The following is a 21,186-nucleotide window of genomic DNA, read 5'->3' on the forward strand; positions in this document are numbered from 1 at the left end:
CGAAGTGCTCCTGCTGCAGCACATTTGGCTCCTGGCAGGGTCACACCATGGAAGCAAAGCCGATGCTCATAAACAACACTTTTGCTAAGCACTTTCACAGGCAGCTGCTGGCATTCAGTTTTGTAATGTAAATCTATCTCGCTTCTGCCTGCTAGATATCGGGCCAAAAGGTGGGAAAGATACTGTGCTGCACGTGTTGGGTTTACTCTGCAGGTCTCTATGGAAAGGTCGACTTTGTCTACATCTGAAATCAGGAATTCTGGAGGCTGCCAGCAATGTTTTACATTCCTCTTTTACACATCTGAGCAATAGGTTTTTTCCCCTGCTCTTTCTGAAGGTTGTGCACCTCTTCTGCAACATGACCATCAAAATCTTAGCTAAATGTGATTTCATGAGTATGGATCTCCCAACATTGATAGGTCGGATTTGCAGTATTTGTATTATCTGATGCCGATAACATCAGCAGTGTTCTGTTTTTCTTGGACTCCAGCTGGGTAGAGATTAAGCCTATCCCTTGGTGTTTTCCACGCTTCACTAACAGAGTGGCCAAAAATCTCATTTTATTTTGCTTCAGATAAGGTAAGGGTGCTAAAAGTAAAACAGCTCACTGGATGCCAAAGGAACCTGGGAGAGGAGCTGGAGCCCAGGAAAAGGGGAGACACCAGCAAGCAGGGAGAAAAAGCAGGTTTAGCACATGGAGCAATATTCAGCTTTCAGGATTCAAATGCTGCTCAGATCATGTAACCCAAGCTGGATGTATCAGCAGGACCAAATTTCAGCAGCCTGTTTCCAGAAAGCTGGAGCACTTTCAAAGTCACAGCACACTTTAGTTACGCTAACAATGATTCATCCTGATGCAAGCTTCGACAATCTGCAATTTGGTCACACTTCCCCAGCACAAGCAGGGCTCCCTGCCCTGACCTGTGACAGCGTCCAGAGACCCAGGCAGATCTGCTGAGCTGTCGCCTGCCCTCAGCAGTCCCCAGCCAGGGAGGTTCACGTTGTGCTGAAGCTTTTCTGTAGATGCTTTGATGTTGCTTTGGTGCAGTTTAGTGACTTGGGACAGGCCGGCAGGAGGCAGGGCAGAAGGTGCAGATGAAAAAGCAAGGGGGGTGTACGTAACGCTACCATCACTGATGCTACAAAGTGGGGCAGTATGTGTCTGGAGTGGAGTGACTGGAATTGGGACTTCCCCCCAGCAGCTTCCAAAATTCAGGCTGCAATTCAAAAACCGCAGTGTGATTCCTGACATGCTGGGAGCTCCGCTAACAAGGCTGGTGTTTTCCTGAGTTCATGGAGAAAAAGCTTTGCCTTTGACATCGCTCCTCTCTCTCCTCATCTCTGCCCTTTACGCAGACACACACGCTCTCCTGTGTACGTCGCTGGTATAAAATAGACTGGGGACAAGCCAGCACTGGCTGTGCTACTATAATTTCCATTCACAAGGAGGCTAAAATGAACTATCCTGTTGATTTCCTTATCTATGCGGAAAAATTAACCAGCAGGACGACTGTAATAACCTAGAGTTATCTTGGTCCTCAGGTGGATGCTCTATTCCAATTCTGTTTGGAAATAATTACCCTGAAAGCAAAGTAATTTCTGCAGGACGGTGCCTGACTCTGAACAAGAGTATCCATACCCCTTCCCATGCGACAGCACCAACAGTGATTTGCTTTGCATAAGCAAAGCCCAAGAGAGAGAACACATTACATAAATCTCCTCCTTAACCCTCTGCAGTAAATACAAGGCCAAAAGGGCTGAATTAGAGAAATCTTGGAAGTCAGAAGGAGCTATGCTCAGAACACAAAAAGTCACAACAGGCTCAGAGCCACAATCGCAATTTCGGCTCTGCATGGCCTGTTGTCAACTGTAATAATGGCACACTGCTTTGTTCCAGCTTTAATTTGGATTCCCCACTGCAAATGGGAAAAGGAAAAGAAAAAAAAAGTCACAGTGCTGATCCAATACTTTTTGCTACCTTTTGAAATCCTACTACAGCTTTACAGCAAGAGGAAAAATAAGCTAATAGCTGCGAATCTATCACTAGGGATTTCTCCCCCTTTCTGTCTTTCCTCCTGTATTTTCAGACTAACTGCAAGCCTTACTAGCACAGAAAGTTCCCCAGATGCAATGGATTTCCCCCAGAGCACAGAGCTTTGCAACTCTTATGTATGACTTGGTTTAAATTAGCATGAAACATAGAAGATAACTTAACCATCTGCCTCAAACATACTGAGGTGGGGGGGGGGGGGAAATTTGGGGAGCAAACATGCTGAACTTTAAAGTAAGAAAATATACACTTGGATACATTTACTGGAAGCTGTTTGTGGATACTACACATTAAATTTATTTTGCTGCAAAAGTCTCAGATATATACTGTGTATAAATACTACCTTTAACAGACCAAAATAAGTCAATATTAACCTTCAAAGTGTCTCAGATTCAAACATTCAGCTATAAATCTTCATAGAAACATTCATTTTCAAAGCTCCTGAGGGTAAAAGCCTCTCTAAGATTATTTTGCAATATACATAAGACACAGTTCTCTAAAGGCTCTCTTCCGTGTAATTCCAAGATCATCACTTATTTCAATTACAGTGACCTAAGATATCATAAGTCAAATTCATTCGCTGAATGAACTTGACTGTTGATCTAATAATTGCAGGGCCAAATACATTTCAAGAAATAAATACGAAAGTCTAAGTTTGAAAAAAATAAAAATAAAAATCAAGTACCAAAGATCCTCTTAGCAATTCTCATTGAGATTTTTTTTTTCTAATTTCCTCAGCAAATTAGTCATCCTTCTCTTGATACCATCCAGTGGTTATCAGACCGGTTTTGATGCTGCATTTATTTTTCTCTGAAGTAATGAAGTTTGGACTTCTTTGTTTTCTGTTTTTAGATAATTAACACATAATTCCTCCCTTTGTCTACAGCCTTCTTCCTGTGCATTTTAGGATTTATTAAACATAATTGTTAAACACATGGACACGTATGAAGTCATTTACTGTTTCAAAGCACCTTCATATATTTGACCATGCACACAAACCCATATCTGCAAGTGCCTGTTGGAGAAACAGTAATATTTTTCACCATGGTTGCTAACTTCTGTGTGCTGCCCTGACAAAACAGCAAGGAAGGTGCTGATGAACCATTTCTTGCACAGAACCAGCACCGAGGATTTATAAAAGCAACTCTGTGCCATAGATACAGCACTGCCAAAGCAATATGCAGGGAAACGTCCCCATCTTCAATACGGAACTGGCAGAGGAAGGCAAGCCAACGCTTTATCACGATGACATTAATCAAGGGCTGCGCAAAGACAAGTGTTTTGAGAGATTAGCCAAGTTTTTAATAAATGTGGCACCACAGCCAGTGCTGCCCCTTCCCGGCACAGGCAGGGCTCCAGCCTTCCCCATCAGAGCCCTCCAGAAATGAGGGATCAGCCTCATGTCATAAGCAGTGGCTGAGAGCCGAGATCCCCGACACGTTCATCACAAACCTGCAGCCGGGGGAAATGCAAACCACCGCTCTGATGTCTTCTCCACCCCAGAGCAGGAAGCACTTGCTGCGGACAAAGCCCGTAAACAGCCTGCTCACCCTTCAATCAGAAACTCGTCGCACGTGTTAATCATTACAAGCTCTTGCAGTCGGGTGGTGGTGTTCATCTGATGAACTCAGCTGACAAATGTAGCTTGAATCTGGCCTGGTGTCTGCCCCGAAGTATGCTTTGATTTGACAATTACATTAAAACACTGCCTGGGTTTGTTTCTGTGTGTGCATGTGTGTGTCCGCGTGCGTCTGTACACATGGAAAGAAACTCCCAGTATTTTGGTGCTGTTTGAATGAGTGCTAAGCATCGCAGGCCATCTGTCAGTAGCTGCACTTCTAAAAGAGGGAAGAAAAGGGAAGAGATATTTTAATCCTTTTGCTCACAACTGACAATTTCTCTGGAGACTCATGCAGCTCGGAAGGAGCAGTGTGGTGTACAAAGGCAGGTTGTGTTCAACAGGTCTCTGAATCCTTCACATCTCGAGGTCATAATATTTTGCTATGCCAGATAAGGACGATGGCATGTCTCCAGACAGCCAGGGTGCTTTCCAAGGGCTTTGGAATCTCAGATGTAAAGCGATAAAGGAAGGCAAAATAATCGTGCTAAACAAGGGCAAGGCAAAAATGAAGTGCGTGGTCAGAGCATCTTTGGGGATCATGAACATTCTTTGTAACACTGCATAAAGAGATTTGACAGTATGGAGAGTTTAATCTTAGTTTAAAGTGCCATTTTTTACCACTACAATATGCACAGCATCCTTTTTTAGTTTGTGAGTTGTTTTTTTTTCTACTTGCCTGAGTTTCTCTCCAGATTATATTTGATGGAAACTCTTCATCAGTAGATTTTTCTCAAGGAAAAAATAAATAAATAAATAAATAAATAAATAAACTACCACCAACTGGTCTGCAATTGGCATTCCTTTGTCATCACACACCTGTTGCACATCCACAGCAGCCTGTTCCGGATGACTTTGCGTTTAGACTTCCTCATATTTCCTTTGTATTTCTTGCGCTTACTCATTTTAAAGAGGGAGAGATACAAGGCTGACAAGATACGAGCTGGCTAACGGAAAAAGCTGCACACTTGAATTTTTTTTAGCTCTGAGAGCATGTGATGTGAAGTCTTGTGAAGGGGCAAAAGTCTCTCACAAGCACTCCCAGATCTTGCCTCAGTGTCTGTTTTGAGCAACCAATACCTGGTTTCCCATTTTAAGTGAAACTCACTGTTATTCAGCTTGAACTACCCGGGGTCTAGAACTCTGAAAAAGCTAATAAAAAAGTTTTCTACACAGTGCTATTTTTGTATCAAACCTAAAGCACTGCAAGCCAGAGCTGTTACTTCAAATGAACATTATTCTGTGTCATTGAGACAAGGGTGCATTGTAACAAGCGCAGGAAATCCAAAGGAACAGGGAATCAAATAAATCACCTGAAGTCCTGGCAGAGAGGGAGAGACAAAGAGACAGACCTCAAAAATTAAACCTCTGCATGGCTCTTGAAGAACTGCAATCTGCAGTGATAAAAACTGCCCTCGCAAATAACACCACCAAAAACTTCAGAGAGCTGAAATGTCAAATACTAATATAATTCTACTAAATAGCCCTGATATAAATCCCATTCTGCTGACAGTAAGGACTCAGAATATGGCAGATTTCTACCCAGGGAGCTGGCACAGAAGGGAGAAGGTAGAGGGACTGAGGAGCCCGCTCGTGGCCGGGATGAGCAGCCCGTTACCTCCCCAGTCTGGTGAATTCACGCATGGAAGTGAATCAGCACAACAGCTGTTTATGCTCTGATTTCTCTCCCAAAGAGGTAAATGAACAAGCCCTCTCCACACTGGGGATCTGTCAGGTTTAATGGAAGGCAACGCCTGAATTCAAGTCAATTTGCTTGGAGCAAAGAAGCCTGAGCGCCATAAACACTATGAACATCAAAGGGGTCTAAGTGATGCTGGTGAGATACAAAGGACTGTTATGCAGGCAGCCAAAGGCTTCTGCCTTTATATGTATATATATTTACATATATATATAAATATTTCATTGCTGGTTTGTGATCTGAAGGGCTGCAGGGGTGCAAGCAGCTGTTTTTGCTCCACTCCCTGTGCCCGTCTCAGCCCTGTTCATCCCTGTCCCATCCTCTCCCCATGCCACCAGCCCCCTGCACCCACCCGGACAGCGGTGGTGAGAGCACACAGGACCCCAGGGCCACGGTTCACCATCACGGATCAGCACAGATATGGTGGTGAGGGCAGCAGGCATTCATTTAAACATTATGTGGATATTGTAAGTTAAGTTGCAAACACTGTCTGGGGCAGTAAGAGCACCCAGCCCTGGGGGATCCCAGTCCAACGCAAGTGGTCTGCTGCAGACCACCATCCTAAACAAAGCAAAATACTGATCGTGCCTCAATTCTCTCTCTGGTCAGAAAGCCAGTGTTTCACAGAGAAAAATCTCATTGAGAGCAACACCAAAGCTCCCTCCATTGTGGCACACGTGTAGCCACATCCAGCAGCAGCACTGGAACAGCCCGTGTCTGCTGCACCTTTCTCTTCAGCATGGCTGCCTGCAGTGCAAGAAGCAAGAAGATACCAGGGTGCTTCTCAGGTGAACTTCAAGATGAATTCACTGCTCCACAGCCCTGCTCTGCCCGTCCCCTTCTCCCCCAGCAGTGGCCCCGTCTCTTGGAGATGCCGCGGCTCAGCACAGGATGAGCAGCCACTGTGAAACCCTTACAAAGGAGAAGGAACTAATGGGATATTGCTATTTCTGGAGCTGCCCATTAGAGAAGCTCTTCTATGGTACACAGCATGCCAGCGTACTTTAAAAAAAAAAAATAAATAGGAACAAGAATATTAGCAGAGGAAGCATATGTGGCCCCAAGACCATGACTCATCAGGTTAAATCGACCAGCTGAGGTCAGTGCTTCTACTTATCAGCTTTTAGTTGCAAATACGGTGATGGGGACTGTGATTCTATTACTTAAATTTTACATGCTGTGTAAAATACGGCAGTGATTAATGTCTGTAGCTAAGGCAGCTAGCTAGCTAGATGTGCTGTTTTTAGAATTTGGAAGCTATTTCAAGGTCGAGAGGTTTAGTTTTCTTCCTAAAGTGGGTTTTCAGCTGACAAAGTGGGCTTCCTACAGATCACAGCATCTGTATTTATAGGCAATAAAAGTATTGTGTGCTCTCATCAGCAACCAAAAACAACCCAACCGCAGCCTGATGAGAAAAGCCCCACTAATTGCACATCCACAGCCACACATCCTCTGAGCATTGTGGGACCCTGAAAGCATTGACCGTAAGCTGATGCCAAACAGGAGGAAATTTTGACAAACAGAGAAAACATTTCAATAACGTGCCATTCTTTTTACCTTTTGGCCTCCCAGATTTTTGGCAGAAGCATCCTCCTTTTTAGTCAGTCAGTACCCTGGGCGTTCAGACCATTGGTGTGTGGGGGTCGTGAGAGATGGTGCAGCTGAGGGCAAACCTGACCCTGCTTTGCTCCTGTGTTGTGCTCAGCTTCAGGCAGATGGTGGGAAACCACCTCTCTGATGAAGGACCAATTTTTTGCCGGGACAATGCATGCAGAATACTACAATAGATGGAAATAATCTTTCCTCCCCACAGTCCTATATTTGAGTTGTTGCTGTTTTAACACCATTTTTCACTTATTGGGAATTTTTTCCATTCTGGTCTTACTGTCAATTGAAAAAGGATAATAAAAAAAAAAAAAAAAATCACAGGTAGTGATGATGGGAGGACAGTGCTGCTCTCTGTCAAACACCCAGGCACCCAGAGACTTGCTCAGGTACAAAGTATTTGTACAGTAGGAGGAGAAACACCCTTCTTTCCTCTCTTTCACCAGGAACCCACAGCACGAGGACAGTGTAAGCCCAGAGTAGAAGAAAAACCGCCTTACCACCGTTTATCTCCATTTCCCAGCGGAGGTAAGCTAATCCCCAGTGACTCACATCCCTGAGGCGAGGCAGCCTTACTGGGGGACCAGGGGCACCTTGGGGAACAGCCCTGAGAAGGGCAGCTCCATCCGCGCCACTCAGCCCACAGCCTCTTAGCAGCCAGGCCCAGTCGCCAAAATATGCAAAACCTCCTCTAGGAGCCCTGTAGGGCCACGGTAATTACAGATGAGCTGCAGCACTGGCTGGGGCTGTGCTGTAATTACCAGGAACAAAGATAAAACCCGCGAGCAGGCTCTCAAGCTACTGGGATCAGAGCTCTGCTCAGCATTGCTCTCCACAGCTGCATCTCTCTGTCCACAGCATCAGCTGGGCACCATGCAGGGTTTTGTTCAGCTTTACCCAATCTCCAGTTCTTCAAGACTATCTCTTTATTTTTTGTATGAACACAGGCTCCTGTATAAGACTTTTTTTTTTTTTTTTCAAGATTTTCCCCTCTAAAGCCCTTGCTAGATGTTTCTTCTACATTTCACACTTACAAATTTCATTATTTTCCATTAAAATTGCACATACTCCAGGTCCCTGAAGCATCAAGGGGAGGTGATCTACCTGCTAATGTCAGCCTGGTAATTTTGTTCTTAGGTTTGAGGCATCCTCTGCGGCCGTTTCCCCACTAAGTGCTCGGTCTCCTGAATTTTTCATGCCTAAGACGTCTATGACTAAGGCATCCAGAAAGATTATTCTTTTTTAAATACAGGTTAGCTACTCTTTTATTTGATTTGTGTGGGTGTTATTTCACTCAGCGCTTCGGCGTCTTGTGACCCACTTACAGGCTGAAACAGGCTCCGGTGAACTTTCATGTCTTTATGTTCTGGTTGCTCTGAACTTGCAGAAAAGAGCTCTGAGGCAACCATAGCCTTGAGTTTTAAATCAGAAATGGCTCTTCTGTGCAAATGATTGAAAACACATTATAGCAGTGCGATTCATGATTTTCATGAGCCACCAGGGCCAAACAGGGTCTCAGCAGTGTGCAGGGTGCTGTGCTCATCTAGAGGGATGGGAAGCATCAGGGACTGTTGTGTGCTTTTTTAGTGCTCACAAAACCTCATGTCCCACATCCAAGGGGTCGTGGAAATGGCACAGAGCCTCCCCAGGGCGTCTCCTGGTTTACATGAGGCAGCTGGGGTGGAGGCGCTGCTGAAGCCCAGGTGCTCCTCGACCACCCCAAACCCTGCCCCAGGCAGGAGAGAGCAACAGGCGACCACCTCCCACCGACACCCCTTTGGAAGAAGTTTAAAAGAAAAGAATTTCTACCCCCAAATGAGTGTCCTTGCAGGGAACTCCGCTGGAGCCTGGCAGTTTTATTTTGCTGGTATAATCATGCCAGTATGACTTGTCTACTCTTCTGTACTGATATGCCCTTAAGGAGTTTAAGCTGTTCAGTCTGGTTTTGAAAACATTGTGCGGTGACTTAATTATGATATAAATGCATCTTCGTAGGGAAAATATCACAATATAACGGCTGGGAGTTACAGTCAGAAGGTCAGGCTTAGAAACGTAGGACAATTGCACAATGTCTGCACAGAGTTAACCCTGCCCAAGTAAAACTACCCAAGCATGAAACAGAAGATGTGCAAGACTCCTGATCTCGTTAGCCTCACATCAAGGCAGGATGTCTTACTGGAAAATCTAATTTAGGCAAAACTCAGGACACACAGTAGGAAACAGATATAGCTTTTGGTCAGGAGACTGGACAAAATCTGCTAGGAGTCCTTCTCCTCCTTCAAAGTCACCTTCGTTAGCACAAACTCATGTGGTTTCAAGGAAGAACCTAGTGACTCTCCACAACTTGGAATATTTGACTTCCATGTTCCACATTAAGATTTGCCTCTTCAGTCCCACAAGTAAGAAATACCAACAGAACTTGTATTTTATGTAAAACTTAAGAAGTCCAGCTCATTCATTAGAAAACCAAGCAAATTAAACATTAGGCCCTTACTGAAATGTACACCTGGTCTCTCTTAAGATAAAAGCTAGTTGATTATAAGAGACCACATATCCACATAGAAAAAGGCATTAAAAGAACAGAAAACTGATGTTCAAAGGCAGCAGGCATTTGCAGAGCCATGGATTTCCATGGGTGCTTGGGTCAGTCTGTGCTTTAAGAGGTCTGAGGCCCTTCCCTTCCCTTCCCTTCCCTTCCCTTCCCTTCCCTTCCCTTCCCTTCCCTTCCCTTCCCTTCCCTTCCCTTCCCTTCCCTTCCCTTCCCTTCCCTTCCCTTCCCTTCCCTTCCCTTCCCTTCCCTTCCCTTCCCTTCCCTTCCCTTCCCTTCCCCTGGCACATCCCAGCCATGTGCTAAGAAACCCCAGCCAGCTGAGGGCATGCTAGTCAGGTTCTAGCAGCAGCTGTAAATCATTTTTTACATAAACATGGGACACCTGCTTTAAAAATTTCCCTTTCTTTTTTGCAAAGACTGTAATGGTCTTCAGAAAGTTTGCTTTACATTGCCTGTGGCTCAAAGCAGACAGAAAGCAAGACTGAAAGTGCTTGGTAGTTCCTAAAGAAATCTAGAACGCCTACATGCTTTTTAATTACATAGCTATATGTGCACTTGATTAAATTAAAAAACAATTACCGCAATTTATGATATGAATCAACTATTTGGCAAACTGTGATTGCAGCTGATTTTTTTTTTTTTTTGTGGATTCTCTGTAATTGATACTGGCTGATGTTTCTCCTTACAGCAGAATGCCAAAAGGCAGTTAGTTACTCTGTGGGCGCTCTGGCTGTTCATTTCTGGAGTGACATGAGCCTTTTTCTCTTCCTGAGGGAGGCTGAATGGAGGTGGCAATTTGTTTATTGGCCTTAGTAAAGTTGAATTACAAAATAAGAGATGCCAAGAGCCCACGCTGAAAATCATGGTGTGAATGAGAGTCTCGTGGTGTACAGATTGGTACGTAAAGAGGGACCCCTGCGTGGAGTGCAAGTTCATGATGCACCACTAAGTTCCTTGATACTCTTTCATAAATATGGATGGGTATTTGTTAGGAAAGGCAAGCATTTTGCTGGTGTAGATACATAATCCTGTCTTTGAAGAAAGTGACAGATGTACATATTTGCTGAAAATATCCCAGAAATTCACGCTTTTGCAAAACAGTTTCTCACCTCCTTTTGTTTAACAGCAGTATCCACAACAGGATCCTTTCTATAGGGGATACAAATGCTCAAAGTAGTGAAACAACTTCTTAAATAACACCCATGGACTTGCATGACTTTGCAGAAGCTCAATAAAATTCTCAGCCCAAGCTATCCTGACAGCAGTGGCTGGAGGTGCAAAGCTTTTCTCGTCCCAAAGTCCCCCCAGCATACTACAGGCAGGACTTGTGCCTTTCTTTGGGTTGGCTGCCTGGATGAGATCACCTTTGTGCATTACCTGTCCGATATCAACATTGCCTCAAAAAATAAACACAAATGCTGGCAGTTTTGCAGATGGTATGATGTGTTCATTTCATCAGTCAAATTGGACATTAAAAATCTGCATCTAAATCCAAACCCATGAAAGAACTGAATAATGTTTCTAGCAGGTATAAAAGCCAGATAGACATGCATACTGATTTTTTGTTTGTTTTTTGCTTGTTTTCTGTTTAAATAAAACCAGAACAGACCACCAGAGCCCAATCTCCCCCTTTGCTATTTGACCAGCTTGTTGAACAGGAAGCCTGCTGGAATATCCATTTTAGCAATCACACTCAAAGCGATGAAGCTGATCTCAGGGTTACAGGAATGTTAGTCGAGAAGGATGTTTAAAGCTCAGTGTTATATAGAATACCTCAGTTGAAAGAGACTTTCAGAGATTAGCACTTCAGGGCTAACTGAAAGTTAAAGCATGTTTCTGAGGGCATTGTCCAAATGCCACTTGGACTCTGACCGTCATGGGGCATCAACCACCTGATCTTTGGAGGCCATCCACATCAACTTCTTGGTTGGAGCAAGGTTTTTGCCATCATTGGGTCCAGTCAGCTATGGCTTTGTCAAGGCAAAAGTGTAAGGTCTCCAAGGGTGGAGCTACCACAAAGCCTCTGGTGAGCCTGTCCCAGGGCTGCATCACCTTCTTAGTGAAGACTTTTTCCTGAAGTCCAGCCTGAAATGTCAAAGGTGCAGTTTGATTTGTTCATTTTTAGAGTCAGAAATGAAAGCATGTCTGACATGTCACTCCAGAAATGAACATATCCACTGCTGTGTTACCTGTTACTACTGAGATCAGTTGGATGATGTTGTTTTTAACTCCCTCCCAAGTAGTTGTGAGCTGCTGTTAGAAAGCCCCCCTAGGCCTCCTCTTCCACAAACTAAACAACCCCAGTTCTCTCTACTTCGTCTTGTAGGCCACATCCCCTAGACCCACGGCCATCCCGGTAGCCCTTTGCTAGATCTTATTTTCTCAACATCCTTTTTGATTCAGGGAACACAAAGTTGGACATGGGTATTCATGATAGAGATGAGATCTCCAGTGCGCAGAAGAGGGGGCTAACAACTTCCTTCAAACTGCTGGTCACCTTCATATTGTGATGAGAATGTCCTGGTGGCTTATATTCAACATGACACATGGCCTGCTCCCACTCGGCTCCCAGCCCAAACTGGTGTGTTCGGAGTTTTCCACCCCAGGTACAGGGCTCTGCACTTCTCGCTGAACTTCCTCAGGTGTCTGTCACCCCTCTTCCAAGTTTCTCCGTGTCCCTCCAAATGGAAGCTCATCCATTCGGCATGCCAAACACTCTCCCCTAACTTAGTACCATCCTCAACTTTTCCAAAGATGTTCTGTGTCTCCTTGTGTGGCTAATGAAGCTACTGCACAATATTAGCCCCAGCTTACTACAGGAGCCCAGCGGCCCAGCCAGTCCTCACCTCACCCAACAGCCTGGACTTCCAGCCCATACTTCCACAGCTCCTTACGAGCGTGCTATGGAGATGGTGTTGAAAGCCTCACTGAAGCCAAGTGGTCTCACAGTCACTGCCCCCAGCCCCGCCAGCCAGGCATTTCATCACAGGAGGCAGTGCAGGTGGTAGGGCCCAGTTTGCACTTCATTAATCTTTGACCACTCCCAAGCACCTTCCTCTCTGTTACACGCTGGAAATGGACTCAAGAGGACGTGCTTCCTGTGCTTGCCTGGCACTTGAGACAAGTCTGACTGCACCACGTTCCCTGTCCTAAGGACAGGCATAACTTTTATCTTTCCCCTCTCCCCAAGGACTTCCCCCAGTCGCTGTGGTTTCTCCTGGTTGAAGCTCTCCATCTCTCTCAGCCCCCTGGGGTGAAACCCCTCATAGATCTACATGTACACACATCCAGCAGTCCCTAGTGCCAGCTACCCCCTCCATCCTAAGCTATCGGGGCACACACTGGTATCTGGTTTAGGCTTTTCCAGCATTTTCCATGTTTCATGTCAGTCATCTCCCCCAACCATTGGCAGCCCTGTGGCATTCACTTTGGGTATGTGCAGCTCTCTCACAAGCCCTCTAGATCTGCAGTGCTGGGTGCAGGAAGCCACAGGCAGGAGACAAGCCTCAGAGAAGCCTCCAGAGCAGCCTGGGCAATTGTCTGTGCCTCTGAAACCAGCCAGCAGCAAATCTGAGAGCCTTGAGAGGCTCAGAGACAGATGTGGGAGAGCTGGAACTCATCTGATTGCAGCCAGAGGGCTGAGGACTGAGCAGACTCGAACCCCATTCATTACTGTAACCCCACAGGGTGAACGCTCAGATTTCTGCACTCTTTTCTGTGCAGCTGATGAATGTTGCCTGCAAGACACGCTAAGAGCAGGATAGTCACCAACCTGCTCATACCTTTAGTTATCTTCTAAGCAATTGCTTTCTGAAGACACACTTCAATTAAAGCTGAAGCAATGGTCTCTTCTCTCCATCACTGCACAGGGTAAATGAAAACATACCAGTTATTTCTGCTGCTCATGGCTCACAAATCCCTAACCCTCGTGCTGACTGTCAGCCAATGTGATCTTGGCAGCACGTCCTGTCCATTCTCTATAAAAAGGGGGGGAAAAGAGGATACTTTAATACCAACAACAGAAGACCTCTTCCTTTAGAAGAATGTAAGAAGTTGGTTCGAATGTCTCTCTGTAAATGCTGTGTGCAGATTCCCCTGCATATCAGCGCCACTCATGCAGAAGGGATCCTGTATCTCTTTGGCTGAGTGTCTCAGGTTTGGGTATATTAAAATACGTGTAAATCTTCAGCTGGACCGCTGTCAGTGCTGGTGCCTAACATCAGGCAACATCTTTGCAGCAAGCAATTTACTAATGCAGTGAATTTAGCTCCATTTCCTGTTTGCAATGCATCCAACAGACAGACCTCAGTTGTTATTCTAAATGTGTTTATAATTCCATTTTATTTCAGCCTGTTTTATTTGTACATGTTCCAGCTTATGGAAGGTCACAGGCACTCTGTTTCAAGTACAACTGCTCACCCCCATGACGTGTTGTTTTCCTGGATGACTGAAACCTTTGTGAACAGTCGACTGTTCCTCTCCCACGCAGGCACAAGCACAGCCCCAGATGCATCTGCAGCATGTTGACTGGTGGGCATGAGCCAGACCCCTTTATGCACAGCTCTCCAGTCTCTCCTGCTGTTCTCAGGGAAGCGCTTCAACCCCAAATGTCTCCCTGGTGCGCACGGGGCAGGATCACTGGGAGAGCAGCCTCCAGGAGAAGCAGCTCAGGTCCATAGCTCACAGCCTGCCCAGACCAAGAGCAGCACCCACGCCAGCCCAGAGGCAGAGAGGCTTCCTCACCGCTGGCCCCAGGCCAGCTCCTCTTTCACAAAGGAGTGGGGCAGAGAGCAATAAAGCTTGTAGCCATGCAAGAGCTTTTCAAAATGCCATTAAGAACATTGCATAAGGCGCCTCAGGAATCGCAGGCCTCACTGGAAGAAGCAGCCCTCCTGGAGCCATGTGTGTTCAGGCATGAGCGTGACTTCTCCATCAGGCTGACTTCTCCACAGCTGAGGTGGGTTACCGTGAGGTTGCTGCTAGGAGAAATGACCTGGTTTGACTAAATTTCTTCTGCAGGTCCCTTGAACATAGGGCCTGAGATTTTTTATGGCGTGTAGGCGTACTATTTAGCATTGCAAAACTGATATATTACTTAGCTAAATCTTACTTTCGGAAGTGACTGAGGTCCTCTGGAGATTATGGAGTCAGAGCAGGATTCTAAGAGCTGGTTATAACATGACTCCATTTGAACACGCAGAAAACAAAGAAGGACCTATAAAGACGCTCTGACAGTGGCAAAGAAAGCTTACAAACTCCCTACCATTTTACTTTACACCACTGAAGTCCTCTCCTAACACCTACTTCCAAGATCAATCCCAGGGCAAAGGGAAAAAAAGCTGTACAAAAGGAAGGAGTAGAGAACAGCAACACGTGTTAAATACTGCTGGACTAGTGCATTAGGTGATGGCAAATCCTGTCTCAGAAGACATCGAATGCACCAGAAGGGAAGGAACTGAGTGATGTACTGGGAGTCAGGACAGCAAAAATGGAACAGTAAAATATTTCAGTCTGTTTTGCCAGGAAAACAGGACTTAACGCAATCACACTGTAAACACATCTATGCCTCTACCTTCTCCTACTTATCCCATTATAGAAGTGAAGCAGCCTTCAAAATAATTTGTCTACAACTTCCATAAAATTAAATGGCCCACTAGAGAAGATGCTTTTTAGAGCTGCAACACAAACTCTTCCCTTTTTAACAAGCAGATAGCCCAAAAGGGAGAATTAATCTTGTATATGACCTTACTACAATAAAAGCTTGAGTAAGGAGATAGCAAGTCCTTAGAGCACTGACTCAGGAACAAGATCTATTTACATTAGAGAACTGGTAAAAGTCACAATACTCAGCTCTAAGTCTTCCCTGCTGCATGGACAATAGCTTGCTTTGGAAGCAAGCAAAGAGAAGTTTCAATGTAAATTAGCATCAGCTTTTGTTCATCTGAACAAACCACATCTTGTAAGCTGGATCAGAAAGCCAGCTGCTTTAGTTCAGCCACTGGGGCAGCTAGCATAGACAAAGGCATTTGTTGAAGAAGGGGGAGGTTCCTCGAAGCATCACTAGGGAATTGAAGAAGAGGTGAAAGCAACTCTGAGGATCAGGTAATAGAGATCTAAGCTTGAGATGACTCTAAAACTGAAGGCAATGAAGAGCTTAGTAATAAATAGGCAAGGGTGGAAACATCTAGGTTAGAAGTTGGTAAATTGTGAGCACAAAGAGGAAGTCACCAAGAAACAGGGAAGAAGAAAGAAAAAAAAAAAAGAAAAAAAAAAAAAAAAAAAAAAAAAACAACCATCAGGTGCCAAAGTTTTGAGAGAAAAAAAAATAGAAACAGAAAACTGAATTTGGGAAAGTATTTGGGGGGGGGGGGGGGGGGAGGGAAAGAAAAAGACTACTGATCAGCATTTCTTTCCTTGTTCTTTGCACCGTCTCAGAAGCCAGCTTATCTTGTTTCTCCTCCTCCTGAGTCAGAAGTCAATTCTTATCATCAACTCTTCACAGGCTTTGTATTGCTGCTTTGTAGGATGGATAAAAAAGATGCAATGGGAGGAAACTGCAAATGATCTTGTCCAGAGATGAACACAGGTAGTATTCTGACCATGTCTCTTCCCCATCCAAAGATCCCTCCTACCCAAGGCCACCCGAAGTCACTTTTGTATTTGACACTTATAAAGCACTTGGCAGCACCTCGTTCCCTGAGTAATTAAAGTGTTGAAAAATAAGCATAGCCACAGAATAAAGGAGTTATTTTCAAAAAATGTGTACTTCTCTGAATCTGAAAACTCCTTTCCATTTAGAAAGATAGATGGACACAATAGGGGGAAACTAGGACACAAACAGGCTTTTGACTACCTGAAGTGCCTGAAGCTCAGTTTAGATAGAACCGACACTTCAATGGAAATCTGAAAAGTTCCATTTCCCAAACCGGTGAAGACCTTAGGAAAAATACTCAAACTACTGAATAAATGAAAAAAAAATACCTTCAGGTATTGCATGCATGTGATACACATTTACCACTTGCAGCTCATAGCTTGAAAGGGTGCTTTATTTTGTTTCAGTACAGATTCAGTCCAGTTCACAGAGAACACACTTAATACATATCTTTACTTTGTAGGAGAAATGGGCAAGAACACATGAGCACTCAGCCACCAGTCTTTTATAGCCAATTTATGCAACTTTCACCTCGAAAGCATCATGCATGGCACAGAGTTTTCACTAACACCTCGTAAAGGAGCACTGTAAAGCCATCTCTAGAAACACAGGAGGATGGAAATCTCAAGGACTGTAAAATTAAATGTATGTCTATGCCATTTGTGGATTTATCCTTCAAAATCCTGTTTTTGAGATTAACTGGGAAGTTTGTTTTAGAAGAATGAGTCCCTGTATAACAATACTTATTTTTACTTGAGGTTCAGGTCCTTCAGGCTATAAATAGCAATCTTTACTTCAGGTAGCCAGTGAGAGACAGACTCACAGCAGCCAGAACTGTCTTAAAACCTGATCTGTGAGCTGCAGCAGCAGCTAATACGAAGAAAGGATACCTGAATCTCAGCAGAACAAAGCAGCCTCCCACGTTCAACCACTTTATTAGAACCTGAAACGAAGGCAAGGATGTTTGCTAAATTAATCCCTGTTACCGTACCAAACTTACCTTTATTGTTAGACTTAAGGTCTGGTAGCACCCATGAGGCTTTGGGTTTTTTTAAAGCACATTGGACTTGAAGACTCCAAAAGCTCTTCTGTGTCCCCCATACACCCAGGTTTATATCAGGTGGTCTAGCAAAAGGTACCATCGCTCTTCACAAACCACTTGTTACTTACATCAAACCTATCAGAGGGTTCTCTGATACTCCTAGTACAAACTCTATCACACAGGTTCTACCTTGAAGGAAGAGAAAGCTGATAAATATTGTAGGGAGTTATCTTCTATTTGGGGGTGGAAGCCTCTCTAAAGGTGGCTAAAGAAGGGTAACATTTCTAAACATATTGGCTCTAAGGGAGACAAAACCCCTGTGTCTTCCACAACCTAACGTGAAACCCAGCAGAAACATAAATACAGAATGAAGATGAGAGGACAGAAAAGGGACTACAAAAAGATACTGTCAGTCTGAAGGATGTTTCAAATACAGCTTTTCAAAGCTGTTTTAAAAAATTTGTGCATTCAGCTTACTCATGAATACTTCACTATTTCTCTGACACTTCCAACTGATTTCTTTCTCCTCTCAAGGAGCTATAGAAAATCAGAAAACATCACGAGACAATAAAAGCAGTGAGTGAGAATATACTATCAAGTACAGAAAGAATTCTGTAAGCTGTCAAATGTAAAAGCAACGCAGCAACTCTCATTTTTCCTCCATTTAAAACAAACAAGTTTGAAAAAGCTTAAAATAAATGTCCAAGCTGAAAGTTCATGCCCAAGCTCCTCAAAGATTTAAACACAGCATTTTACAACTGAGAAAACACTGTATCTTTTTATTTGTAAACCAGAGTTTGAAATACCTTACAATATACTTTTAATTTATTGTTTGTTTGTTTGTTTTTTCTAAAGAAACAGCATTTAAGAACTGAAAGAACAGTGTGGCATTAAATGTTAAGGACCATATTTTAAAAACCTTTATTTAAAAAAAGGTTACTTAAGTATGATGAATTTAAGTTCTATTTTAAAATCAACTACCTAAGCATCTAAGTAATACGAAATGAGGTGCAAAATTTGAAGTCCAGTCACAGATGAGGCTGTAGAGTTGTGCTTGAGATAGAAGAGGTCTACCCATGGCGGGCACGGCTGCACACTCATACGCTAACTCAATCTGTCTCGGTCATGAACCCTCCAGATCTGAGCGACTCCACCGATTAGGTCAGTTTGATCTACTTAATATAAACTCGCCCTTTCTAATAAGAAGGATATTAACTAAAGCTTTCAGTTAAGCAATAAAACCTTACTAATTAGCAACAAAAAATAAAAATGACATGCTTGCTCTGTTTCAGGCACTTTCAAGATCATAGTTTATTTACTGTAGGTAAAAAGCTAGTATACAGATTAAGGGATCTCTTAAATTTCAGCTCTACAGTTATACACCATCTAGTATTCTTGCTCTGAATATTAACCAATAAAGTTTCTAAACACCTGTAAGCCCCGCTATAAATCTGCGTTATAAGGAAAAAAATATATAAATCAATGCTTAATTTGTTCAATGCATAATATTTACACTGTAAAACGAATGGGAGATGTAACAAGCAGTGGTAAAGAGGCAGTAAGTTTTAAAAAGCCAAAGTTTTATATAGTTGTTTTGTTTTTTTTTACAAGTGTGCTAATCAGCATAATTGTATATAAAAATTAAAATATAGTAGAGTGTCCCATTACAGAAATCTTAATCATCTGAACTGCAGTCATTACTTGCTAACCATTTACATGCAACACCTGCTAGGACTGTTTTTAAAATGTAAAACAGATTATAACATTTAAGAGACAAACATTAACTTGTATACAAACAAAATTAAAAACTGCACTCAAGAATTGCACTGGTCACAAGCCTCTTCCATACGGGAGGGAGAAAAAGAAAAAGAACGACAGAAAGTGGTTTATTTCTGTATGCTAATTATTAAAGGCAATGCATAGACAGAGAATACCCAGACAGCAAACTCTGTAGACACGGGAAACAAACAGCTTTCACATACATACTCCTTAAAAGAGGCCTTTCCTTCCACCAAATGGCAATGACTGACAGCAAGTAAGGGGCACCAGGTGTACAACTAAGTAGATCTTGCAAAATACTAAGATGGGGCAGTTGTTAATATACAACTTGAACTATATTTACAATATAATGGAATGTATCCCATCCCAAAACTGGTTTATGAAACAATTGGACCTTTCTACACTAGCCTTGTGACTCAGCTACCATTCTAATGAAAGTATAAGTACACAAGAGACTTACATGAAAAGTAAAATTTATGGGGCATTTTACAGGAACTATTGATAAAGCTGCTAAATGGAATTTCTGCTTTTAAAGTAATTTTGTTAGATATAATTGAAATAATACCTGTGTATAAAATGCCCTGACAGACACTTCAACATGGAGCTTTGGTGATTTTTTAAAAAGGCCCTTTTTGATCTGTTATGAATTGTACTGCAGAAGTACTGATGCATGCACACATCTGTGTCAGCTGAGACTAGTGATCCAATTGCATGCACATTTCCTCGAGGTGCTTTCCATGTTAAACCACTTCAATAACAATCAGATGAAAAATAGAGTAACAGAAATATTTCAGTTAACTCAAATTTAATAGGAAATGGAATGCCAATATGGCAGTAAAACCTTTTTCTGTTGTTGTTTTAAACAGGAAGGTCTCTTGTACCAGCAGAATCCTGTATACAGATGCACAGAGAAAGAGGGAATACACCACTTATAATCCCCATTAAACAAGAGCTGATTCATGTGAGAAGGTACAAATTACAGAAAACATGAATAGTCAATAGAAGAGAAACAACTGGTTTACATGAAAGAAAAGAGAACACTTCAGTCTGATTGCAGTTATTTTGTGAATGCTGCTACAACAGCCCACAGAACCTCATTCGTGTTGGCTTTCATACATTCAACCTCAGGGTCTAAATCCAGAAGCTGCCGCACTCTCTTTGTGGCTAAATCATACTGCTCATCCAAAAGGGGGGCAAAAGCGTTCTCCAGAACATCTGAAGCATGGGCTAAATAAACGAGTGCCAGCAAGCGCTTGTCCATGCGGTGGGGGTCATTCACCCATTTGTCAAGAACTGCTTCTTGAACCTTCTTGATGAGGCGCTGTTTGATATTGTTGTTGGTGAGTGGATGCGTAGTCATGTCAAAAAGAAGGAAGTTCTGTTTCTCTGTTGTCAGTACACCTTTTTCCACCAGATTTTTAGCTAACCGTTCACGGACATTTCGTAACTGGTAGTGCAACTTTAATGGGTTCCATGTTTCACCTAAAAAAAGGCAAACAAAAAAAGCCAACAGTCAGGCAAAATCTAAGCTGTACTACTACAGCAATTTTTTCCCCTCCTGTGGTGCAGAATGAGCTGTCAAATTCATATAGCTGACTATAACAGTAAGATAGCGTGCTCATGTCAGCATTTCTCTGATCCCTGACCCATCTAGATACATGCATAGAGACTGAGACCATGAGAGCCTCTTTGAGGAGTTTGTGTGCATTTAAAGTTGGGATGCAACACTAGCCAAGCTACATCTTGAGCAAGGATATGACAAATAAGCACTCCTCTACTGATGAAAAATCAGTCATGGAGACTTTTTAAAACAGTAACCATAAAAATAAAAATTAAAAAAATAATAAAAAGCATCTCCTCCAACCCTGTCCGCTCAGTCTTTGTCAATTCAGGGACTGGAAGCAGCATCATCACCATTCTTTCTGTCACAAAGACAAGCTAATATATACCTATCCCATACGCCCTCATTTCCCTTATTTCTTCAGGTTCATGCTCTTCTTTCCAATTCTGATCCCTCCAAGGTGAAACAGGCATGCACTTTGTGAGTGTGGGTGAGTGGATGTACACAAGAGCACTTGTGTTGAGGTGGGCTTTGATGTTTCTATAATAATTATTTCTAATGCTTTCTGTTATGGCAGGACAAATGGGCACTTCAGAGCATGTGCATGCACTTGAAGAAATTTTAAAAGC

General features: G+C 43.2%; 1 protein-coding gene across 1 annotated transcript in view; it reads right to left on the reverse strand.

Moving 5' to 3' along the window:
• Positions 1 to 18,503: 18,503 nt before the first annotated feature.
• GOLPH3 (golgi phosphoprotein 3) overlaps positions 18,504 to 21,186 on the reverse strand; it is a 33,499-nt gene continuing 30,816 nt past the window's right edge. The window contains exon 4 of the mRNA XM_084505379.1: positions 18,504 to 20,478. Within this exon, the coding sequence (XP_084361505.1) occupies positions 20,054 to 20,478 (425 nt within the window). The 3' untranslated portion in view covers positions 18,504 to 20,053. The remainder of the gene's footprint in view (positions 20,479 to 21,186) is intronic.

This window comes from Aythya ferina (assembly GCF_964211825.1).
Source record: "Aythya ferina genome assembly, chromosome: Z".
NCBI classification, from domain to species: domain Eukaryota; kingdom Metazoa; phylum Chordata; class Aves; order Anseriformes; family Anatidae; genus Aythya; species Aythya ferina.